We start from the raw sequence: 26,452 nt of genomic DNA on the forward strand, positions 1-26,452 counted from the left end.
TGGTATTTGTATAAGCCCTCGTCACTTTGATAGCAAAGGAGGCTCAAAAAATAAATCTGGTGGAAAAGATTCTTTTTAATGGTCATCTTATCAGTAAGTCCACTAGTGTTTAATCTGAATATTAATCCACCTGTTCTGTGAAGGCCTCAGCTTTGTTATTGAACATTTGTAAACATTAGCCAGGTCTAGGAGAGAGGACTGTTGAGACATTTAAAGCAGAGGAAAATCATCAAAGTGTATCAAACATTTCATTGAACACAATTCAATTAATCTCCTCAAAAAACCAAGTAGAAGATCTAAGAACCCACCCAGACAGACTCTCACCTAAACAGACAGGCCAGTCAAGGAGTTTTCTTCCAAATTTGGCAAGGTGAGTGAAACAACCACAATCAATAAACATCACTTCTACGCAAAAACATCTTAGCAGCTCCATGTTGTGATCTTTGGCTTCATGACGGAATTTGTCTGAGTTGATATGAATATAAGTGGAGGCAAATAAAAGACAATACTGGGAGAAAATGAGTCATAGCTGCAGCAGATTGGACGATCTTCAGTATGTCAGTAGATTACCGTAATACATATGGGTACAACACATTTAGGATGTTTCATCATTTTATTTTTCAAACCAAACTATCACGGTATAAGCAGTTCTCTTTATGGATTAATTTAGCAATAAGACATGTTCACTAGGATATATGTATATTAACAATTAAATATAGCAACTTTTATTATAAGCACAGAAAAAAAAAAAAACAAACACATTCATGTTAACACCAGATGTCTGCACCACTCATCGTAAAAAGTGGGGAACAGGAACATCTGTTATCTACCCTAAAATCTGCATTGCATAATGATATGCATCCACAAGCGTCAATCACTGCTAAAGCAGTTTTTAAGGGAAATTAGCTCAGGCCAAGCTGCTTGAAGAGCTGATTTCCACACACTGTACCGACACTGATGAGTGAAATGTGAAATGTTCTCATCTCTGACTAGAAATAATGAACACACTTGAGTGAAACTAAGGTTGCTCTGTACACACTCCATTTACCCAACACTCAGTAGCTCTAGAGCATGTTCTAGTCATTTCACTTCATGCTTATACCTTTACATCAGTGAAAAAGTTAAGAGGTTTGTGCTTTTTCTGTTCACATAGATCTACTTTATTCCCCCCAGAATGAGTTTTAAACATAATCGCCTCTTCCATACCGATTCCAAAATTAAGCTGGTAATGCATCACCAGAGTAGCAGCAGTTGGCCAAAGGTAGTAAAATGGAAATCCATTAATATTTTATTTAGTAAATGTCAGGCAGCTGAGCGTAATTCCGATCCCAGTAGCCTTTTGTGTAGAGCCAGTCCTGAGCCTTGTTGTGAGGGTTGGGTCCTTGCTTAAACCACCTGCAGAATGATGAGAAAAGAAAATCTATGAAAAAAACAAATAAAAGCTCCAATAAAAAATTGGGAGCGCTTTATATAATGGTTGTCCTCAAGAGGGCAGTAGAGTGTAACTCTTCACATGAGTGCAAGCTGTGACCAGAGATGAAAGCAAAGCTTTAAAAAACAAAACCTTGTGCAAAGTGAGGAGCTCCTTCTTAATATTGCTAATAGAAATAAGTTTATCAGAACATAAGGGAGTGTTAAGATAAATAAAGACCCAAAAAGACAGATTATCAAAACCAAACTAGATCATTATTCCAACCAACCTTATTTTCCATTCTTCAGTGGATTTAGAGCGGTTTTTATGGGCTGTGCGCTGCTTCTCCTCCAGTCTCTTCTTCTCTGTGCTTGCCAGATCTAGAACACATAAATAAAGGAAAATCACCACCTCTAGGGATGCAATTAGGGAGTTGCAGCAGGGCAAAGAATTGGGTCAGGATACCTATATCTCCATTCTCCATGGCACGAATGTCGGGCCTTAAGCGGCTATCAGTGGGAGGAAGGACCTCTTCCATGTTCTTGTCCAATTCATTCAGTTGCATGGCAAAGGTGGAGAATGCATAGAACTGCAAGAGGGAGACACGGTTTAGCTCAAAAATCTCAGCACTATCTCTGCCATAGACTACGCTGCACCTTCGCTGAGTTTTCCGGTCGAGGGGCAATTTTCCAGATAAGCTCACTTCCAGGGATCACCTGAACTGTCTCGGCATCAGGTGGAGGCTTTTCTTCTGACTCCTCATCAACGTTGCTCTGAGGCTGTTGAAGCAGGACATGAAATTATTAGCCTAACCTTCACGTACCAAAAATGCACATTCACATAATGATGAGAAACTTATTTATCAAGTTATTTGATTCCTTATTAACCCATCTTTGCAGTTTATGAACCTTGTGGAGTAATATATATATATACCCATGCACCAAGGGTGTGTGGGGGCATGGGATCAGAGATTGCATGAATGACAAGAGTAGATTTGACTTTTGAAAGTCCTGAAAGTGTTGGCTGCTCAGTGGCGCAGTAAGTAGCACTGTTGCCTTGCAGCAAGAAGGTTGCGGGTTTGATTCCTGTTAATTGCCTTCTCTAAATTCTCCTTAGGTGTGAGTGTGTGCAGGAATCATTGTTTGTCTTGTTGATTGGTGACCTGTCCAGGGTGTACCCTGCTGGAAATAGGCACCAGCACCCCTCGCGACCCTACTTGGGATTAAGCGTGTCAGAAGATGGATGGATGGAAAATCCAATGCCAGAAGATGGCAAAAGTGCACCTACTGTATATCTACCACATTTCATTTGATATCCAGTTTTGCTGCTAAGCGTTCATGGAGCAGTGTGCAGAAGTAAGCGCCTGGTTAACCTAACTTCCTGCACCAGCTGCTAAATGGCTTGCCATCTTGCCCTGTCTCCTCCAGCCATGCCCAGCGCCATTTATTTTTGAGACCTTTATCTAAGCTCGTGACATCTTCCCCGGAGTTCATGAACTGCATTGTGCCCACTCCATGCAATTCCGTTCTCTCTATCGTGCTTCTCTCCAAACACAAAGTTTCATTTACCGGTATTTATTTTTTGACTTTTTACACGTCTCTAGTGGAATGGAACTGTAAACGGCATAAGGTGACTTTCCATGTAGAATTTCAGAATTGTACCACAATCTATCTGGCGACTAGAGCAAGAAACGAGAGGAGGAGGTACACTCTTTCCTAAGACCCACCCTTTTCTTCTTCTGATTGGCTAATACTATTAGTTTCAGAGCGCTCATTGGCTGACAAACGCAAGAGGGGTTTTCATTGTCTTTTTTCAAATTTATTTACCATCAATTCATTTTCGAGTGATTTTTATTTTTTTTTTACCCATGGGCAATTGCTATGAGCCAGAAATCCCGCCTTGGGCTGGAATACGTTAATCCCTGTGTGTATATTGTACATTGCATTGGATTTCTCCATCTGCTGTGTTGGCATACCACATAATGCAATAGCAGCAGAAAACATCATTTTGGTGACATACGTCAGGTTGTATTTAGCTGCAGTACTATTGCTGACAATAGTTCACATTTTCCTGACACTTTAAACCATCATAAAAATATCTCCACCGCTCCCTATTAGCTTTAGAATCTCAGCCACTGTGGATATTAAGAGCCTTTAGAGTCCAACCAACTGGCCAAATATACTACGAATATGCACAGCATGAATGGCTCACTGTAGTGATGAGATACTTTCTCATAGATATTAAAAACAAGTCAACAAAATGTGTAGCTTGAAAAAACATTCAGCAATACAAACAGTTTCATGAGAGTTTAAGTTCTGCAGATGATCCTAAACTTCCTCACTGCTTGCCTAAGCCTCTGAACTCAATAAGCGTTTATCATGAATCATCAAAATCCATATTCTGGCTTTAACATTTAAGGCTGGAGCTGAGTAAACCCCCGTTTTTTTTTTTTTTTGTAATTTCATACTTGTCTGTAAATCACTATAACAGGTGAAAACAGTTTGGTTCACCAGGTAAAACCTTAACAGTCTCTTATGAAAGCTAAAACTTTTTTAAACAATTAGATGAAGCACTTGGATTTGTAAACAACTCTTACCTCTTTGTTGCTTTTTTTTTCCTCCAAGTTTTTTTTATCCATCTTTTTGTGGGCATCAAAATTTGCTGGGTCGACTGTGTACAGACACTCAGTCCATTTTCCATATATTGCGCAGACCTTCTTTTTACTGCCAACAAAAACATCTGATGTTATCAAACCACAGCTTCTGCTAAAACCTGTTATCTGTAAACAAAGGTGTTGTTTTTGACAGCATAGATATAAACATTTTATCTTGCAATATGGCAAATATCTATATTTAATGAGACACCTTTTGTCTTGAATGTATCCTTCCACTTTATGGAGCTCTTTTCCAAAGAGACCACATGGTTTGAATGTCATGCTGCACCTCTCTCCAGTTCTGAAACATAACAACGGCCTGTTTATGGATTCTCTTTCACTTTTCTCACTCTGCATGTGTTCATTCAAAATTTATAATTTTGTTCACTCTGCTCTGTTGTAATTCCATGTTACATTCCAAAAATTAATCAGACAAACTTAAAGGTAGATTGACATTCTACTGCAGAGCCGAAAAAAGAAAAATATTGCATGCAAATTAATCAGCAAGGGACTTTGCAAAGACTGGGGATTGCTTTACTTGTGATTGATGACTTCCACGTTCCCATACTGCTCAATCCAAAGCTGACCAACAATGATGTTGTGGACACAACAGGTGGGGTTTGTCCAGGTGTATGATTCATTATATCTGTGAAGATTAGGCATCACCCAGTGATGAGGGATCACCCAATCTAATAAATAATATTAACTTCTTAGTAAAACAAGCTAAACTCACTTGGGTAGCTCCAGGGTGATGGTTCCTTTGGGCTCAGCCTCTATGCTCTTCCCCCAGAACTTCAGTTTGGGATAAATGGAACCATGAAAGAGAAAATCCTCCTTAAGGCCCTCAGCGTGAAAGGCACTGATCGGAGGGTGATGGCTCACTTGCTCAGACACCCACCTGAAGCCAAGATCGTCTCTGGTGGAGATCAAGGAAATTAGTAAAATAGCAGGAAGTCCACAAACAACCAGAAAGTTTATTTCCAGGTTGTACCTGATCAGCTCATATGTCTCCCCCAGTAGTGGGTTGAAGGGCTTTCCTGTCCTCTCCCACTGTGAAGCTACAGCTGAAACAGCAAACGCTGCAACACACTACAAACATTTCTATATGAGAGCCAAGTCCTGGCTCTTTGATAATGATGATAAGATGTACACCGATTTAAATACATTTTTGAAATGCAATCTTTACTTAATAAGAGTGTCTTATTACCTTCATCCTCTCAATTGAATCTGTTGCAGCATTAGCTTGGTGGATGAGGTAGGTGTGCTCCATGTATTCTGTAAGCCGCTGCAGGAAGCTCAACGGCTCATTTAAGACCACAGGCATGGCAATCTTTGATAACTCCTAGCAAAACGAGTTAGAGAAAAAAAATAAGGACAGGCATGGCAACATGGCAATTCTCTATAGTTTTAGGAGTATGGTTGATTAACATTACCATCCATGTCCCCCCCTACCAACACACAGAAAGATGTTAATTTCTATTATTATTTATTTCAGAGCAAAATTACTGAAATTTAAACAGGGCCACTGATGTCAGAATTCAAAGATGGGTAATGAGCCTGATAATCAAAGAAAAAACTGCTGCATGTTTTCTGACGAGGAACTAAATTGTGGCTCGACTTTATATTATTCTTAGATCTAATCTCAAACCTATAGAAACCTGTTCCATCCCCCAAAAACTGATGTTTTATATCTAAATTCTCTTGATTCTAATTCACTTTCTTCCAGTTGTCCAAATATTCTCTTTTCTCCTTTAACCAACCCACTGGAGTAATTGGGAAAAAAAAAATTAACAATGGAACTACTAAACTATATGTTTGTAAACCTCCAATAAGAAACTCTAATTGGCAAAAGGGAATATTATATAATTTCTATTCATTAAAAAAAACAAAGAAAATCACTGAAGGTAGCCCCATATAACACATATGAAAAATGGGAGGACAACTTTGACTGCCCGCTGCCATGGGATAAAATATTTAAACTAATCTACTGTTGATGAGCAAAATCGTTATTTTCTAATTAAAATCATATATAATTTCTTACCCAGTGGAAAAATTTTAAAACTATGGAATCAGATGATAGCTGTTTCTGTTCTCAGGAATCTGAATCCACCCTGGATTTGTTTTGTATGGTATCATATTGTATTTTCATATTGTGTCTCTATTTTGGGTGTAAGTTGATAAAATGCGTTTAAGGATTGGTCTGTCTGTGAAGCTTGATCTAGTTTCTGTTTTACTGGGAGAGTTTATCGACAGTCATGGTTTAGTTAATCATTGTACTCAGTAAAAAGGTTTATTTTTAAAGCCAAAAATAGATTCTCACTTAGTATTAATTTCTTTAAAATATTTATTCACCATTTTTTTTTTTACTTTAGCAAGTTATATGTTTGAAACTAATAATGAAGCCAGAAAACATAAAAATAGAAGAGAAGTTCAAGAATTTTTACTCTGAAAATGTAATTTATGGATGAATGAATTCATTCAATGTGGAAAGGTTCCCAGTTGCATCTGAAGCAAACCTAAGTGTGCGTAACGTGCTCATTTTGGCTGTTTAGGCTAATTAGCTGCACATCCTGTCCCACCAACATGCAGAAACAGCACCACCATTTTTTAAAAGCAGAAGGGTAAATAATTTTTTGCCTTTCATCTACCAAAATATGATCATTCCTTATAGATTAAAATGCTATTCTTTTTTTAATATTTCACGAAATGTAATACTTTATTTGTAAACTAAGAAGAAAAATAGAATAGAAATAGAATAGAAATGGTTTGATCCCTTTCACAAACAATAAAACGGTCTAATAAAGGGAAAGAAATATCACATCATCTAAACATTATCTCTTTAGACAGTTTGAAGGCATGTGGGAGGGAAACTAAAATTAACAGAAAAAATCTGAATCAGCTTTGTAAGTGTAATACTGTGCAGCACATTGTTGTGCTGTTAGAAAATGCTTTGCAGGTGTTGAAAGCAGCCGGTTCAGATGCGTGATGCTGTGCCTCATTGCCATGAGATGAATATGGGAAGGAAAGTGGATTATTGGTACCCCACAGGATCAAAGCCTGGTAAAGCACCATGCTCTCACACTATAGGTGAAATAATTCCCTGTCAGGAAATCTCAAAGGTCGGAGCATCCTGGGCTATAAAGATGTTCTTTCCAGTTGGACAAACCCAGTAGGGGGGGGCACCATGCTAAGTCTCCCACTTGTTTTATGTGCCTCTTTGATTTTTATTGTTAATTGGTTTGAACACATTCCAGTTGTTCTAAATGAGTTTCAATGCTTTTATTAACCTCAATTTAAATCATCTAAGACAAGCGTTGGTTCTTAAACATAACATCTCACCTGTACTAAGCAGTGACATCTTTGCACTATTTTACTGGTAATGGTTTTCAACCAATTTTATTCGTCCCTTTTCATTCTATCTGTGCTCTAGTTAGTTGAATTTCTTAATCTCAGTTCAATTTTTAACAAATAATGTTTACCTTTGGGGTTTGGTCTTTTTTGCTAATAAATTCTTATATTATGAAGAGAAATTGTTGAGATGTTATTCGTTGTGTTGAGTTCACCGTTTGACAATACTTTCACTCAAATCACTCTTTCATCAGTTGCCTTAACACCACAGCCTAAAGGACAATTGTTCACAGGACAACATATGAAGACATTTTTTTTAATAAACACCTGTAGCAGTGACAGGAGTCTATTGCTCCCCACACAAGCAAAATTGGTATCCTAGAAACTATTTTTTTTAACAACATTTAGCTGTAAATGCAATGCAGCAACCACAATCAAAATAATTAGCAAGGTTCAAAAACCTGCTTGATATTTTCCAAATTTTCCCCCCACAATTAGGCGCCCAAGTACACATTCCTGCAACACGGCTTACATACTTTTTTCAAGTGTTCCAGAAAAAAATTACTTGAGGAAGAAAGTGTGTGAATCTAGAGTAAAGCCAGCTCTCTTTTTTGTTGTTGTCATTGTTCTGTCACAAGTAGAGAGCAATGAAATTCACTCTCTGCATTTAACCCATCGCTTGGGGAGCAGTGGGCTGCCATTGTGTGGCACCCAGGGAGCAGAGCGGGGTTAAGTTCTTTTGCTCAGGGACCCAGAGTGGCAGTCTGTGGGAGCCGGGTTTAAACTCAGAACCTCTGGATTCCAAGCGCAATGCCCTAACCACTAGGCCACCACTCCCCTAAAACAAAACTAAATATGCTTTAGATACAGTACAGGACATTAGAGCTCTATCTTTATGTCTGCCAAAACTTTCAGCTGACAGTGAAACACATAAATGGCCATGTTAATACCACCCAGATAACCTGTGTTGTTTAGGAGCTAATTAGCCAGACCTAATACCAAACATGTCTACATAACCAGGGACTAATGTGCAGCTATTGGAGCATAACTGGTCAGGTTTTTTTTACAGTTCAGAACAGAAACGTTTGCATGTTTTAGTCTCTGTACTGTTAATGTGGAACCTAAAGACTGTAACAGATCAGATACACATTTTGCACCAAGTTAAATCCAGCCTGCTCCCAACTCTCACAGACCATAAAGACTGCCTCAGGCTTCATAAGTCTTTTACATTTTGCCTTCCAGTTACAGATAAAAGGAGGATGGAAGAAACAAGGAAAGAATATCTGCGATTTAAAACAGAAAAGTGTTCAGAGGTTGAAAGTAAATCTGGAAAATTAACAGATTGTTTTACAAACTGGCAAAATGACTAAATCCCTGTACCAAAGAGCAAGAGAACCCCATAAGAAGATTAAATTACCCACCTGTCAAATATTTAGACTAATTTTTAAGGATATAAAAATTCATCATTTGCCAAACCTAAGTATAGAAAGAAAACTAATGGTTGATTTATAGGCAAGTCTTTGCTCCTCTTTTCACACTATTGAAGATTATAACGTGGATATAAAAAAATAAATATTTAGTAGATGAAATAATGCCCCAAAAGCTGGTCTGATTTCTAATTGCCATCGTATGCTGGAAAGCCGTTACCCATGTTTTTGTAAGGATGACCAAAGGTACTCGTGGACTACAAAAAAAAAAAGCCATATTATTAAAACCATAGTATAAATTCAAAATTATCGAATTATCGAATCGTAAAATAGTCTACTACTTCCAAACCAACATTACAGCCATGTTAAAACACCTTAAATAGGGGGAGTACATAAAGTGAAAAAAGCAACTAAAACTGGTTTCTCTCTCTCACCATGCCGATGCATTTCTTCAGGATACTCCAGACGCTGACATCATTCCTGGAGAACATTGGAGCCGGTAGAGATGTTCTATGAAAACAAGGAGAAGTAAAAAAATAAAAATAGGCCTGAGTTTCGATTAAAATTTTGAGAATTGATTAGATTCCATTCTTAAGTTTAGAATTGCTTTTAAATCTGATCCAGTCAGATCTGAAATTGGATTACTGCTGTTAATAAAACATTTTCTTAGCTCTCGCCTGAATTACATGGCTTCATATTTACACAACACATTCATACTGGAAAAAATTTATTAAGTAGCAGTAGTTAATGGAGGCTGTACAGACAGCGTAAAATGCTTTTGTTTAAAAAAAATCTAAAAAAAAAATGGGTTGATGTGATGTGAATGGTTTTAAGAGTGAAGAACTTCTAGGTATGCCTACATTGTATTGTTTTGAAAGCAGCACATGTGCAATTGTTTTGGTCGAAAAAACAGTAGAGCATTTTAAAATTCATAGGCACCATTGGGGTTACATTGATGATATGACACCTGAAAGGTAAAACCCATCCAGCCGAACCCCTGAGGATGTTCAGCTGTGTGTGGGTGTACACAGAGTTTTAAATACTGGACCCTTTTAAATGAATCTTCCTGAATGCAAAGCCCTTCATTACAACTATTCAAAATCATATACTTTTCTGCTTGAACAGCCCGGCTGTAGCAGCGACTGTTTTACAGGTTGGCTGGCTGGAGGCAGATGGTGTCCTTGTTCGGAAAATAAGCGGTGGAGCAGCTAAGCACATACAAAGCCTTTACTTCAGCTAAATAAACAGAGATGCAGGAAGCAAGGAGGGGCTTTGCTCCATCTGTACGATGAAAGAGGCAGTGAAGCATAGCAGCATAGTCCTGGCCTAGTTTTTGTTCCAGTTCCTTCAGCTTCAAGAAGTAATAAGATTGCAGAATTCTTTGCTTTACTCTACGAGGGTTTTTAGCTTACTAAAAGAATATGACTTTATAGGGCTGCATTTCTCCCATATATTTAATATATATTAATAGTTGGTTTAGAACTAAATTAATTGACCCATTATTGTGAGAGAGTTACTTTATTATTATTATTATTATTATTTTTTAATATTTTGTTGTTTATCAACCCTCTACCCTATATGCATTTACTGAAGTTACATAATATTAACTGTAACTTACTCTTTTAGATCTGCTTTAATGACATGAAACCAAAAAAATAAGCCCTCATTGACCCTGATGAATAAGTGGTAGAAGATGGGTGGAATAATGGATAACATGCACTGCAAAATAAACAGAACCTTTATACAGTATATCTCTAATAAACACACAGCTAAGCACTCGTAATGATACGATCTTTGTAATGATGTCTTTTTTCAACCAAAACAAGCTGAATTATTAAGGGATCCATTGTTTAATGAGGAAAGACAAAAAAAACAGATGTTATGGGAATAACACATTCTGACCAACAAAGCAAAAATGATTGTTTACTCAGAGCTACTGTGATGCACACAGAAAAAAGACCATTCTCTATGGATCAAGAAAAAATAAAATAAAATCTGATTGCCAAGATAGACCTTGCGGAAAAACTGCATCTCCTTACTGCAACCGTGGCGGATTAATTACATCCATAAAGAGTTCTGAAAGCAATACACTTTTAAAATACTCTGAAATTGCACTAAATGGCATTCAAAACCAAATTTTTGGTACTTCAAAATTCATAAAAGATTGAAACTAAAAATGAAGCATGACATCCAAACAGGTGTGTGACCTACCTGTGCTTCCTTCCGTTGTGCCGGGCAGCCTTGTTGCCATCGTTCCCCTCCCCTGACATGCCGACAGCCCAACGGTGTGCACTGGGATGATGGAGGCTGTTTTGTAGAGGGGTGTCTCTACCCTCGTCCTCGTCCCAGGAGTAACTAGCCACAGACAAGAAGCCGCTCACAGAAAGCTCCGATTCAGACTCTGTGAGGATGAGTGTTGGCAGGATTGGGAAGCAGACGACACTTTAAACCAAATATTTACAAAAATGGGTTTTGATAGTCGGCTTCTGTTTTGCTCATGGCTGATTAAACCGCAGACACTCCAAAAATAAAAAAAGAGCTCATGTTGGAGCTCCTCTCCGGCTACAAACTAAACCCCACCTGAGGATTATGTTCCAATAGGAGGGAACAGAGGCTTCATTTCCTCTTTCTTTGTTTTCTCTCCAACAATTGGGTGCTTCTCCCTTACACCGCACTCACTCTGTGCTTTAGAAGGTGTTGTTCCAAATATAAAGGACAGGAGCATAGTCATCTATTTATATGCAGGAGAATTATGCTAATCTTAGTTGAGCGTGTCCTTACACTTGTATGGTTATTATATCCTTATTACACAGATTCAACGAAAGAACATATATATAGATGAAGAAAACAGGTAAATATGCATTAGGGTTTAACCATTATACAACTCTGGGAGTATAATAACTGAGTAAACATACCTTGGATTCATACTATTTACACAGATGTTGGAAATGTGTAAATAAATAGTTAAATAATTAGTAATTTATCTGCCATTTCTGCCAATTTCAGTTTGATTAATCTGCCTTTATCAGATATGTTAGACTGCTCTTATTTTGAAACCATCGCATGCTTACAAAGATGTGCATCTGATTTTATTGATTGCATGAGATCTAAAAATATATAAAAAAAAAATAAAAAAAACAGGATAAAGCCGTAAGACCATTTCTGAAGCCATTAGGAAAGCAAAGTTAGGTCATAGGGTGTGGATCACCATATTGAACTTTGGATGGGATTTAATGAACCTAGTGCCCATGCCAGCACACATACAGGCAGTCAATGAAATTCTAGTGGGAGACTTACCGCAATACCACTCCACTGAAGCTCCAGAGTTAAAAGTAATGATAACATAGAACACCAGCATAGAAAAGCATTGACTTGTTGTGGCGGTGGCACTAGGGTTAAGTGCACTACCCATGCAGGGAGGCTTTGGACCTCGATGCGGCCGTCATAGGTTCAAATCCCAGCCCGGTGACCTTTGTTACATGTCTTCCCCCTCTCTCTCCTACCATTTCCTTTCTGCCCACTAACAAAAATAAAATAAATGCCCTAGATCCTCAAATTCTTAAAAGAAAAAAAAGCCCATTGACTAAACAATGTTTTAGCATCATGCTATGGCAGTAGAATTCATGTCCACTTTCATGAACTTGTAAAGTATTTAAGATGAATAAAACAAATTGTCAGAATTACGGAGGATGCAGGATCCCACAACATTAGGAAATAATAACCTTCAAGGTATATCATCCAAGCGGCCCTTTACAGCTGTAATCTACATGTTTTTATTTCAATAATAAATCTGATTTGATATATGGTGCATATTTAGCTTAAACATAGAGATTCTTTTCACCGATTTACAAAATACGACAAATAAAAAAAGAAAGGAGGTTGTAGGTTGATCACAACATTTGAAGTTGGAAAATTATAACGCACTGAAAATTCCGACAAACTCTGCAACTTTGTGATAGCCGTAATTTAAAATCTCCAGGTCAAAAATGCATTGTTAACATTATCCTAGCAAAGCCATGGTTTGTCTGGTTAAATGCCTGTATAGAGGTTGCTGACCTGACACGGCATCATAGAAGTCATCTTCGGAGCGGAGACAGTGTGTAGATGACCTGCTGCTCAGACTTAAAGACTGCTTCAGTTCGTTGTGTTCAGCAGCCAAAGTCTTCAGGGCCTCTGTCAGAGCTTTGTTCTTCTCCTCCTCCTGTTCTACCTTCAGGCTCCACACCTGTAAGCACCAGGCCACCGGTGAGATAAAGGGCTCACCACCAGCAGGTGAACTAACACAATCTGCTCACTGACATTAATCCTTTGTTTAAGTGTAGGTGGGGTATGGGTTACACAAAGTACTGCATGCAAATGACTGTCATTTGCTCAACGAGGCGATATTTGTCTTTTTGCATCATTTCTGCATCTCACAGATGTTTATTGCAGATTATCTTTTAAACCTGCAGACAGATCTGGTTTCTTCCTGCTGGAAACATACACCTCAGTTTAGAAAGCTCTGTAAGTCAGGATCAAGTGTCCTTTTAGAGCAACCTGAGTCGAGTAACTGTGTGACACACAAGATTAGCATTTCCTGTTGTCTGCAGCTGATATGCATCCTGTCCAAACCAAAACAGAGACAAACCATGCAAGAAAACCAACATAATATCAATATGTTTTCACAGACATGCTAAAAGTTTAATACACTCAATTTAGCCAATGCACTGATGAAAAAAGAAAAAGAAAGGTGTAGTCGCTGTAGTTAGAAAATCATCCTCAGTAACGTTCAGTGAGACAGATGAGTCAGGGAAAGAGGAGCTGGAAAATCAAACTGCAAATCTGAGACTGCAGGCCAGGTCAGAGTGTTCGATTGAAATGAGAAAAGTTCAGCCTCATCACTTATACCATCGGGACTATTGATCAACCTTTCTGAATAAAACAGCAACTTCAGGGCCATTTATCCAGCCATCTCTAAAATTTTATGCAACCCTAGCGGGTGAATATTGAGTCAGACCAATACTAAGTCAGTGAAAACTAGTCTTAGAAAATTGAGGCATACTTACACAATCAATAATAATTAAAACATTTGCATTGTGTTATAAACAAAGGAAATTTCACAGCTGCTTCAGTTTTTATCTGATTGACACAAGTACAAGTTACAGCTGTGATGCAAACGGTGTATGTTAAACACTAAGATCCGCAAGAACTTCTTATGCTCCCGTTTCAGCTCTTTTAGGTTACATCAGAAGTTTAATTTGTTACCACCTTAAAAACATATGTTTGAGAGGCACATTTAAATGTGTCCAAAATTATAAATATTAGGTAATGCTTATGAAAACTAATGGAATCTTTGCCACTGGTTTTGTTCAACATTTTTAGTCCTTTTATACTCACACAGTGTTATAGTAGAGATATTTACGGTATACAGGTTTTAACAATGGAATCAGAAAAAAACAAGACTGTTAGATCATTTAGGGACAGATGGAGTTAAAGATCAATGGATTGATGAACTGAGAAATTTATGGGGAAACTAGAGGATAGATGGATATAAGGATAGATGGATGAGTTAAAGGCTAAAATAATTCATAAATCACAGATGGAAAGACAGATGGAAAAAAATGCTGAAAGGATGGAAAAACGGATGGCTTTAAGAGATGACTGGGTCAAAGAACAGGTGGATAACCTGACAGGCAAATCCAAGACTGATGGATTATTGATGTATACATTGCAAAGACTGATGCCTGATTGCTGGCTGAGTAAACGGACAGATAGAAGCAGAAAGGGCTGACGATAGAATGAAAGCAGTGATAGAAGGATGGATAAATAAACCTAACGATGGGCTGAGAAAAAGATGGATGAATAGCAGAATGGGATTGGGGAATATATTCTGGAAATGTTTCCTGTAATCCAGACTCAAATCTCTTAAACTAATTCTGCACTGTAAGAGAACAGGAGAAAGATGCTTGACTAAATGCAAAGGCTATTTTTCAAAGCCATTTTCCATAAGTGGGACGAGATGCAGTTAATCATCTCTTGGTGGTATAGTGGGTGTTAACACTTCTTGTCCCAGCCACTTGGCACAAGGGCCCATCCACTGTTGTGCAACCATCTCAGCCAGCTCCTTTTTTCTAACTCCATCCCCTCCGCTGGGCACACACTGTGTTATTTTAAGAAGGCCTATGGCTATTTGCCGTCACTGAGAGGGATGCTTCTCCCTGCCCAACACCCTAAGGGGAAGAGAATTTATCGTGCTTGTCCCTAAGTGTAGGGACAAGGAAGATCTCCAAAGCATAATTGCATCAACTCAGCTGTGGTACTAGGTTAAACAAAGTGAGATTAAGTAGTTCTGTATGAGTATATATTCAGACAACATAGATTAAACTCCAAAAAGGATCAGATTTAAAAAATGGTAAATGGCCTGTACTTAGAAAGCTCTATATAATTTATGACCCAAAAGTGCCTTACACGACATTCAGTCATTTACACGCTGATGGTGGCAGGCTATGCTGTAGCCACAGCTGTCCTGGGGCAAACTGACAAAAGCGAAGCTGCTTTACACTGATGACACAATGATGGAGACAGGTGGAGTGGGGGCTTCGTTACATCCTAAGGCACCATCACCCTCACCACTCCATAAACACTCCTGGATGGGAAGCGAAGCGTATTCAAACTTGGAAACAAAGTCCACTGGATTGTTTTTTTTCCCACTTTTTTGGAATGACTATGACCTGGATGACTGAGAATCTTCACCTCCATAAACATCCCTTATTCAGGATTAGAGACAGAATGGTAACTCTGTTAGGCGTGTTATTTACACGCCCCTTGTGATTATTCTAATATGTAGGAGTTTCTCTTTTCAATATTAGAAATTACTATTCGTTATTTTTTCGAGCAGTTCAAATGCTCACTGAATTCCAGGTTCAGTAAGAAAAAGACATTTTACCAAAAGAAATATCAAAATAGTTCAAGAAAAACCCTAAACTCATCCATACATGTCTAGTGAAGATTTAAATAGTTGGGTGTTATAGTATCAGGACCTTTGAATTGCAACTCTTTTATAGAATGCCAAAGCAATTTTGTAACCTCTGTCCTAAAGATACAATACTGTTATTCTTGTAGTTTTAAAGGAATTTATACTGTCAAGTCTGCTCGTACACAGGAGATCATTATGCACAGTCAAGCAATAAACCTGCGTGTTTTTCTTACCCTGACAGTTGTGAGAGCGTACTGCCAGATGAGCACTCAGAAAGCTTGGGCCTATAAATCAGTAAAAGCTGTCAAAACACACGGAGGCTGATGGCTGGGGCTTGTAAATTTGAACGTCAGCTTGTATAAGACTAAGAAATGTTCTTTATTAGAAAAATGTTCTTTATGAGAATCAAGGTATCACAGTTTTAGTTTTTCTGTTGTTTTGAAAGGATTTTAAAATGGAAAAAATTTTTTTTGACAAAATTGGTATTTAGAAGGATGAAGCTGAAAGAATTTTAAAATTTTCCCAATTTATGCAAAAAACAAAAAAAGAAACATATTTCCTCAGTGGCCCTTATGGAGTGATTCAAAGAATACATTGTTAGTTCAAGTATAAGTAGAACAGATAAAGTGAAGTTTACCTGCAGATCAGAGTCAAGGCAGACATAGTTGACTTAACTCTCCGCCTGTTTGATGGATCAGATGGATCCTCATCTCACCGAGTATCACATAGTTACTTTTAAGAAAACCAAAACACTGTATGCATTTGTACTTGTACACTGCAGCAGCTGTTAAAATAGGTCACTTCAACAATGCTGAGGGGCGCTGCTGTGAAACCATGAAGAGCTGACTCTCCACTACCAAAATTCCCAGAAGTCAAAGTGCAGCACAACATGGTCCATGTTGCTGTTTTCTGTCCTATCTTAATAATACGGTACATTTATAACTGCCACCAATAAAAACCCATCTGTGGTGCAAAGATAAAAATGCTGTATTAGACCTAATGCTGCTTAATACTGGCAATCTCAGCAGTGGTGGAAACATAATCCGATTATCCAGTTAGTGCTTATAGTAGAGGAGAGGATTCTGCACGCTTGTTAAGACATATTCTTCCCTGTCCTTTCATAAGGTCTTAAAAAAGGATTTTCTCTGCTAATGAGCCAGTAGTGGACGTCTTCAGCCCAAATTTATTGATAACGACTAGTGATTTCTGGTGACAATCATTTCATATAACACATATTGATGGATTTTAGAGGTCTCTTGCAAGAGGTGATGAGTTATTTAAATGAGCTCTAAGATCAATGCAATAAAAGATGTCATTACCATCAGTAAAAAATTGGACCATTTGATGAAGTGAATAAAGATAAAAAAAACTTCAAAAGCAAAGCTTACTTTTTCAAACAATTAAAAGCTTTATGATAAAAGCAGATTTTTAAGAAGAACTCTGCCTAATAAGTCCTTCAAAGCTATTTCCATCCATGCCTGTTGGCCCCTCTTACTTGAACTTAATGGCATGATATCATTAAAAAAGATGAAACGAGAAGAGAAGCAAAAAGCAGCACTTCTTAACCATCAAATACATCACATTGAATATGGATAATTAAATTTACAGAAATGACCTTCGCCTACCGATGAATAGCCCTCGGTTTTTTCCACACTTTAGACCAAAGCACGACGGAAAAATTCATAAAGATCTAGGCTGAACTTCAAAACAGGTCACACCAAGTCTAAAGGGATCTGCCTACAGTAAACACAGTTTTCCAGTTTATAATCGAAGGCAAAGTGAAAATGTTACACAAAAACAACAGAGTCCTGTACCTGAGCAGTCTAAGGATGAGAGTGTTGTCACTGCCTCTTCTTTCTCCTGTTCTAGGATGCTTTGCATGTGCAAGAATCTCTGCGAGGGTTTGTTTTCAAAGGGTGAGATAGAAAACACCCCTCCCCAGTTCCGTCACTCAGTACAGGAATATCCCTTCCTGGAGCACGAGAGTGGTGGATCCAAGTCTGAAGGTTTCACTGCCAATCTGTCTGCACTGATCAGTAAGCAGAGTGCAGACCTAAGCAGAAATGCGGATCTCTTTCACATCCTTCCTACAGGCATGCCAGTGATTACCACGCCGTTCCAACGCTCCCTCCCCCCCTCTCCCTCAAGGACAGAGAGCAGGCACTGAGACAGGTGGACAGTGACGTTAATGCAAGCACAGACATTACAGATCTGATTGGCACAAAAGAGCTAACGTAAGAGGGGGAGGGGGCTATGGATTTTGTAATCATTCAGTTTAATATCATTGGCCAATCAGAAAAGAGGATATGGAGTGTGGGGCTGAGAGTCAATGAAATGAAGATTCATAAAAATTCACGAAGCTACAGCCTTGATTCTGATTTGGAAATCGAGATTTAACTTCATCATCAGAACAAAAATAAAGTAGGGACTGACACAATGCACTACACATATCATTCTCTGGAGCAAAAGGGACTATGGATATGGTAAAAATGATATATTCAAATACAAACCAGAGGAAAATACAGCTGCACCTAAAATTATTCCATGACTGCAAGTAAGCTCAATAACAAAACCAAAAATCGCTCAGGTGTTTACAATAATCAAATTACACAGTTTAAATACTATACATCATTTTAGCTGAATTTCATCTAAATCCAAAGCTAAACTCTACATGAACTGACTACAATTACAATTATTCAATTAGCTGAAGACATCCTGTCAGAAGAGAAGATCTGCAGATCAGCTTTGGTCAGGAACAACTTTTTACTTACAGCTTACTTATGCATACAAACAACAATACAGTGACATTTATCAGTAACTCAATAAATGATGGAATACATTTGAACCTTTACAGAATAAGGTTTCTTTTAAATTACTTTTGTCCCTTTGCAAAAAACAAATGAATTAAATATTTTTGGTGCATCATGTGTGCTTGAGATAAAACAACCCAAACAATGGGCTGTTGATAAAATATGGCAGTTAAGAGATGTTTAAAATACTTTATGTAATTACCTTTAGCAAAAAGTGAAGAGACACAAAACAATATCAAAATCCATACAGTGTTTTAGACAATGCTGGAAGCATCTTTCACTTTTTTTTTAAAGACTAGTGGCTGCAGCCTCTGAATTTGGCAGAGAGAGGAAGCATGGACAGCTGCCAAAAGACTTGTTTGAAGGTGATCAAAAAGCCCAGAAAGCTGTTAGTTTCCAATGTCAGGAACATACTTAATGCAGACGGGATACATGGCAAACTACAGACAATATTATTTGTGCTCAACTATTTGATTAATTATTGCTTCCTTTAATGTTTTTTTTAACGAACAGCTGCTAGTTTATTATATTTTGCCAGAAAATCTAATTTGCAGTAAGGGCTGAATATCTGTTGGTGCAGCTGTAGGTTAATGAAGCTATTCTTACCTCTTCATGTTTTGATAGCAGCTCAAACCACATTTGGAGAGCTTCAAAACTTTTACTTGAAAGCTTGCTGGTCTCTTTGGCTTTATGTAGAAGACGTGTGTCCAAACCTGGCAAAAAAAAAATTATATAAAAAACTCTGATATCTTAAATTTATGCCAATCGATTATTTTAGTAAAACCTAAAGCACATCTATAATTTATTGTTAGTTAATTTAATAATGTTTGCAGGCTACAGTATATAAATTTTAAGAAGGATAAAGAGCAACATTTTGTTTTTCCAAATTAAAAGTAAATTTGTATTTTCCTCTTTTTAAAACTGTTCCATAGATTAATCAATCACTGAGTCCTATTAATCTTAGCATCACTGCTTAAACAGCTGTGGTAAACAGCAGTGATTTAAATTGAGGGTTTTTATTAACCTCTTACACCATAAGGGGGTATAAATAAATTTCTGCCTGACAAAAACACACAAAAGTAAATCACTTACAGCCTCACAGCTATTAGATTTAAGAAGAAACTGTTGGTACGTCTGTAAAGGTAAGATGTCATAGAATGGTTTTCTGGTGTCAGCACCATTGTAGCTTTGACCCTGCCTGAAATATTAGGGACAAAATACAAAACATTTTGCATTTTTTGAACCTCGCCAAAATTTTCTTTGAAATAAACATTGCAAAACACTACCAAAATATTAATTATAGCACAAAAAAGTAGTACAGACTTTTAAATCTAAATGTTGTGTAAAAATATACCAAATTTGGACTCAATCAGATGAATCATATTCATTTTAGAATGGTAATAGTGAGAAATTTCTTAGGCGGAGAGGCCATTTTGGCACATTTATCCAAAAATGTGTTTTTTACATCAATACTGGGGGTTTGTTAAAATTACCCACCGGTGGGTCCGTAGGGTTCTAGGGGTTAATGCAGCTCAAGTTCATCATTGTCACAAAATGACTTATTGGAATAATTTCCACCAGTAAACTAACATATATATAAAAAGAAAATAAAAAATAAAATAAAAAATGTAAATCCCTCCATTGTCCCACACTGGGGAAATTTGTTCTCTGGATTTTGACCCACCCCCTTGGGGAGCAGTGGGCTACCATTGTGGAGCAATCAGGGGTTAAGGGTTTAGCTCAGGAACCCAGAGTGAAGGCTATATGGATTAAACCGGGTACTTGCAACCTTCTTGGAGCACAGGCACGCTGCCCTAACCCACTAGGCCAACACTCCCCACCAAAACACTTAATTACTATTAAGAGTTGCAAAAATAGTTAAAACAGAAAAAAAATACAAATGTTTTACTTATCCAATTTGTTTAGATTGGGAATTGCTTGGAGGAAAAAAAACTACAGTCACTTTAGTTCTTAGCAAACAGTCCAGAGTGTACCCCATCCTTCCCCCAATGACTGCTGGAGATAAATGGTGGGGTTGAATAGCCTATCAACATAAGCCATAGTATCTTTAATTGATTGAAGTTCACAGTTTGAATTTGGGAGTCCAAAATGTGAATTTGTTTATTTGAGCTCTGGATCTACATGTGTGCTTCAACTCTCTGTTGTGCTACATAACCCAAGCAGGCCTTAAAAACTCTTTTTCATGTTGATGAAAGAGAACCGTGGAGCTTAACTCAAGGAAGGAAGACCTGCCGTGATTTTAGATATCCGTCTTGTTTCAGCAAGTAAATATCAATGCACTCTTTGAATACTTCTAGTTGGCCACTGAAGTCCCATAGATTTATAAATGGCTTTGAACTCATTTCCAGTCTGACACCATAGATATAAAAATGAATGACAGTTTCTTATCTTTCTTTAACCAATTTAATAAATCTAAAATGGTTAGGAGTGCAAAATATGGTTTGGGTTTGGGTTGTGGGTGGCATAAATTATTTCAGCCCTGTTACTACTTTCATGTATATATGTATATTTTTGGAAAACACTACTTGTACTGTATTGGATTTATGTCCCTCTTACCAAAATGCTCCTCGTTCTTCACCATGGACTCAAATATTGACACTTCATTCTCCAGTTTCTGCTGGCAGGCCTTAGCTGCCTGTAAAAGCAAAGGACAATCAATTAAATTAGCAATGAGGCCATTTGCAAAGAACAAAAACGGATGCATGCTCAGCTCCTTGCAAACTTTAATGTACCGGTATGTACAACCCACAATAAGAAAGGTTTAAAGAATGGTTCATGTTATTGTACTAATAATAACAAAAATGACTAATATTTCTACAAATAGATAAATTTGAATCTAAACATTTATCTTCAAAACTTTTCAACATAGCTTTAGTTCCATTTTTACTTGACCTGAGCTGCTTGTGTCAGGTTCTTCATTTCCACGTCACCACCGCTACCTGCATTCGCAGTAATCTGGTCTTGGTTGAAGTGATGAGTGCTGTACGAGGCATGCTGGTCCAAAGCATCAAGCCATCTCTGAGCAGGCAAGTCCCAATAATATCAAACTATTAGTCTGTTCATGCAGCTATGTTTGCAGAGGAATAGACAGAAATAGACTGTTTTATCTTGCCTTCCTTGTTGCTATGGAGTCCATCTTTGAGGGCACCTTGAAATTATGCACAGTGTCGTCGAAGCACCTGAGCATGAAGAAGCAGTGATCCCATGGTTTCACCTTAAAAAGACAAAACGCAAAAAAAGTCAAATATAAAGCAGGTAGTGTGATGATAAGTTAAGCACGTTTTAGATGGATATGATTGTATAGTCATCAGAGAAAACAGGAAGGATCTACAGTAACCTCTGCTACTCACCATGCAATAGGCTTGTGAAAGAGATTTACACCCCTGTTTTCTAACTCCTGCTCGTGCATCAGCTCTAAAAAGAAATTTAAAATAAACCTTATTCTGTAAAGGTTCAAATTTATTCCATCATTTATTGAGTTACTCATAAAATTCACTGTATTGTTGTTTGTATGCATTAAAGTAAGCCGTCTCACTGTCTGGGGTACCAGGAAATCGTTCCATTTTCAATGACAACCCAGTGAGATCGCCACCCAAGAAAACGTGAACTCTGTAAAAGACAAAAGTCAAGCAATAAAACTGCAAGCATGTATGAATTTAATAAAATTGCTCCTAAGGGACAAATGCATTTTTGTTGAATGGTATGAGAACTTTAAAAAATATGCATCTAGAAAAATAGGTTTTTAACCAAAAACTAATTAACCTGGATTGTCTAGTTCAAATAGAGGCGTCTTGAATAAATAATTATCTAAAGAACTTCTGATCATATTTCCTAAGAAGGCTTTCCTTTTCTTTATGAAAAAAAAGTATTGAACTTACAAAATTTAAGGTTCATTCATACATTTGCACTGAAGAAATGTTAAAGTCTAAAAGACCACCAGAGATTTTTTAGTTTTTTCGACGGCAAATGGAATAAAGAGAGGCTCACAACTTTGGCAAATGTAACCAGGAATTGTTTGGAAAGAGGCTTGTCAATAACGGCCTGCAAAGCAATAATTTAAACATCTATTTTTGGGAAACACCTCTCATGAGGTCCAAACTTAAAAAAGCTATCCAAGCAGTGGGTTGGACATTTATAAGTACTGCATATTTGCACCATTTATATTAATGCTTTGATGTTCCATATAATTGTTTTTTTTTTTTTTTTGCACTATGTTTTTTCTCCCACACTGTTTACATTTGATCACTTTTATGCACCTTATGGAATGGAAATGTCCATTTAGCATTTGAAAAAGCTTTACTACAAGAAATATTGTTTCGTATACACTGTGTATACAAAATGAAAATAAAAGTTGTATAAGTCCAAATTAATTTTTAAAGGGAATGTTGTCTTGTTTTCCGTTATGCGTCATGTAAATAAATTAATACCAAGCACTGACACGGAGCTTCCTGATACTTATGAACCAGTTAAAACAGCAGTCTCTGTGTAAACATACAGTGTATGTTTACATCCACATTTTTAATCATTGTCTGACAATTAAATAAAATTGTATTTTTCCAAGTTAGGTGATTTTGAACATTGGTTTAGCTTTTGAGCCATTCTGCCAAGCTGATGGGACCAACTTAGGTTTGGTAAAGTGTTTTCTTGAACTTTTCATTCTTTTTTTCCTTCAAATCAATGTTGATAATTTAGGCTAAAGAATTTGCTTGTAGTTTTATCAAACCATGTCTCTAAAAAATAAGATGTTTTTTTCTGATTGCCTTTGCAAAATAGGATCTACATTGCTTTAAAACAATTGACTTCTTTCTTTTATTCCTGTGTTTTATGTGGACATTTTTCCACCAAAAGACACAATTCTTTGTGAAATAGAACCTGTCTCACTAATCAACAGCACAATGGCTGGACATCCATTGTATATAGGGTATAAACACTTCAGTTACATGTTTAGGTACAAATTGTGTTTGTTCGCTGATTTCATTAAATTTCATAACTTGATATACGAGGAAGGAAACACCTTAAAAACTGAACTAACCCATCAAAAAACATATTGGGGGGAATTGTCGTCACTTGAATTTCGATGAACGGCTTATATGCACAGAAACCCAGTGAAAGTGATCTTTTGACTTTAGAGGTGGTAATAAACATCATCATCTTGGGAAAACCTCGTCTTATTTGTCAGACTGTAACAAAAAAGGTGCATAGATCTTCTAAATATTAACGCATCTATACAGCTCTGCTAATATCCAGGATTAAAATAAAATGTTAAAAATGAAAAGTAAATCAAAATATAAAGAAAATATACTGTTAGAAAATCTTTTGTTACATAAGCCCAAATTTAAAAACAGGATATTTTCTTAATAGTAAGTTTACTGTTTACAGACTAAATTAAGGTATATTTTTTTATATTTTGGATGTATAGTCCTAAATAAATAAATAAATAAACAAGAATGAAAGAAAATTAAAAACTACCACAAATTTGATTGAAGTAATCTAGATTAAGAGGTCTTTTGAAAATTTAAGAGGTCCCACCACAATATTAGGCCTCTGTTTTTCCATTTATTTGTTGTGACTGAACAAATGTGTGCACATCACAGAGTAAATCAAGACATGAGATGATAAAATCCACTTTGACATCTGTGTACCTTCCAGAGAGCGCCCTCAACCTTCTGCACACCCCAGCTTACATCCTGAAAAACAAAAACTCCAAAAGGGTAACAGACAGTTATTACTGTTTACATTTCTTAAGAGCTCAGGGAATATCAGATTGCAATATGGATCATTTTTATGCAAAAGCAGAGACCGCTGAGCTGTAAGACTGTTCTGCATAGCCAGAGCCCAAGAGAATGCCATAAGAAATAAAAGAGAAGTGTAGAAAATTAGTTGATTTTATAAACCCACCCATCATGAGGTGAAGAAATATTCAAACTTGGTTCACAGGATCAAGTCTTTGGAAAACATGCAAAAGGCTTCAGACTGGGGAACATTGTTGCACACATAAAGGGTCAGTTAATTCGCATGGCTGTATTGTATTTACATTTTGCTACACTGTAGCCACAGACTTCAATTGTATTCACTCTGACAGATAGGATTTCCTCCAGGATTTGTCTGTTTTCAGTTCCATCTATCTTTCAGCCAACCGGTTTACATGCCTCTGATGGTGGAATGGGCTTTCTACTAGAATCAAGTTGCCACCATTTTCTTTTACTTTGAAAATGGTGTGTTCCAGTGTTTGCAGTTTTACTTTTTGCCAAGTATTTTATGAAAGCCAGAAAGTTAGGATTTACCCTCTAAATAATTGCTCTTTTCTCTACATGGCATGCATCATCTGTAGACTCCTCTAGCTTTGTAGACTGGATGCCTAATATCTTCCTGCAGAACTGTGGATTACTGCAGCCTCTCTAGAGTATCCATGGGTCTCTGAATAGATCTTTGAGGTGTAGTTGTTATGGTCCAGATGAACACACAATGTAACAATCCATCAACTTTTCTAGGAATGTTCTTCTTTTTTTTGGACTAGAGGTCCAAAACTGTTAGATCCCACCTGAACTTGATTGGCCGCCATCATCTGTTTGAGTTCATCTGTTTGAGCCAAGTCCAGTGCAGTCTGATCTACCAAATCAGCAATAGAAACAAACATCACAGCATTATAAACAAGTTATGTACAACAGCCACTTTAAAAATTACATAAAAAAAATATTCAATACTGTACGAGTTAATTGCTCCCAAAAACAGAACATGGTAAAAAGGTCAGATGCTTACTATTGCTGTTTCTAATATTTGGGCTGGCTCCAAACTTGAGCAGTTTGATAATGCAGTGCTTCTGCCCCCTGTAGGCTGCACAGTGTAATGGCGTATTTCCAAGTGAATCCTTGCAGTGGACATCAGGAGCCTCTTCAGCACTGAGCTTAACATAGAAGGTAAGAGGTTAGTAAAAATAAAATAAAAATACAACTTTCATATTTTTCTTTTTTCATTTTCAATTTTAAAAGAAAACTATACAGAAAGAGAATACTTGTCTTGAACCAATTCTGAGGTTTGAAAGGTAAAGTTTAATTCAGCTAAGAAAGATTAATTGATAAACATGATCTCGTTTTTGGGAAACTTGCTGATAGACAGGAAATCCGTTAAAACTCTGTGCTAGAGGGCAGTATCAAATTAGAGTAAATGTCTTTGTGAGCAAATCTGCAACAAAAAAACAAAAACAAAGAAAGAAACAAACATATTACTGTAAGTTTCAATTATGCCAATAATACTTAAAAAGCCCCCTTCACCGATGATATATTATTCAAAACATCTAAGGGAGGTCAGATGCTAACCAGTTTAGACAGAGTGGCGAGATCCCCTTCTCTAGCAGCCTCCAGAAGCCTTTCCTCTCTCCGCCTCATCTCCCTCCTTTCTGCAGCTGCACAGGCCAAACAGCACATGAGAACAAAGACAGCTTATGTACTGTAATGAGAAATGAATCCATACTCCGTGGATTTCGATTATTTTAGAAAAATATTATTCTTTCAGGTAGTTTCTCAAATAATTGCCTGATTAAAAGAAGATATACTTTTGTATATGTAAAACAAATTTTATTGCAGATTTCAAATAAAAAAACAAAACAAATTAAATTCCACCAGCAGCAAAACATAGCAATTTAATTAATAAGGTAATTTTGCGACTTAATTTGTTGACCCCTTTTACAGTTAACATATTAGTAATTTGGTTTAAAATGTGCTTAGTAGAAATTCAAGATGCTTTGAATAGAGATGTTTCACTTGGCATTAAAATTTTGTATATATATATATATATATATATATATATATATATATATATATATATATA

General features: G+C 37.0%; 1 protein-coding gene across 1 annotated transcript in view; it reads right to left on the reverse strand.

The window, feature by feature from the left end:
• Nucleotides 1–161: 161 nt before the first annotated feature.
• The window catches only part of osbpl1a (oxysterol binding protein like 1A), a 28,294-nt gene continuing 2,003 nt past the window's right edge, over nt 162–26,452 (reverse strand). Inside the window, exons 5-27 of the mRNA XM_015372569.1 lie at nt 25,942–26,027; nt 25,385–25,529; nt 25,167–25,234; nt 24,268–24,312; nt 22,161–22,234; nt 21,976–22,039; nt 21,738–21,839; nt 21,518–21,643; nt 21,182–21,260; nt 19,211–19,317; nt 12,896–13,064; nt 11,051–11,240; nt 9,274–9,349; nt 5,272–5,406; nt 5,056–5,153; nt 4,798–4,980; nt 4,603–4,710; nt 4,276–4,365; nt 4,008–4,134; nt 2,068–2,190; nt 1,877–2,000; nt 1,701–1,791; nt 162–1,395 (exon numbers count right to left, since the gene is read on the reverse strand). Coding sequence (XP_015228055.1) covers nt 1,293–1,395; nt 1,701–1,791; nt 1,877–2,000; nt 2,068–2,190; nt 4,008–4,134; nt 4,276–4,365; nt 4,603–4,710; nt 4,798–4,980; nt 5,056–5,153; nt 5,272–5,406; nt 9,274–9,349; nt 11,051–11,240; nt 12,896–13,064; nt 19,211–19,317; nt 21,182–21,260; nt 21,518–21,643; nt 21,738–21,839; nt 21,976–22,039; nt 22,161–22,234; nt 24,268–24,312; nt 25,167–25,234; nt 25,385–25,529; nt 25,942–26,027 — 2,513 coding nt within the window. The 3' untranslated portion in view covers nt 162–1,292. The remainder of the gene's footprint in view (nt 1,396–1,700; nt 1,792–1,876; nt 2,001–2,067; nt 2,191–4,007; nt 4,135–4,275; nt 4,366–4,602; nt 4,711–4,797; nt 4,981–5,055; nt 5,154–5,271; nt 5,407–9,273; nt 9,350–11,050; nt 11,241–12,895; nt 13,065–19,210; nt 19,318–21,181; nt 21,261–21,517; nt 21,644–21,737; nt 21,840–21,975; nt 22,040–22,160; nt 22,235–24,267; nt 24,313–25,166; nt 25,235–25,384; nt 25,530–25,941; nt 26,028–26,452) is intronic.

Source organism: Cyprinodon variegatus, unplaced genomic scaffold (genome assembly GCF_000732505.1).
Source record: "Cyprinodon variegatus isolate N-32 unplaced genomic scaffold, C_variegatus-1.0 Scaffold73, whole genome shotgun sequence".
Classification (NCBI taxonomy): domain Eukaryota; kingdom Metazoa; phylum Chordata; class Actinopteri; order Cyprinodontiformes; family Cyprinodontidae; genus Cyprinodon; species Cyprinodon variegatus.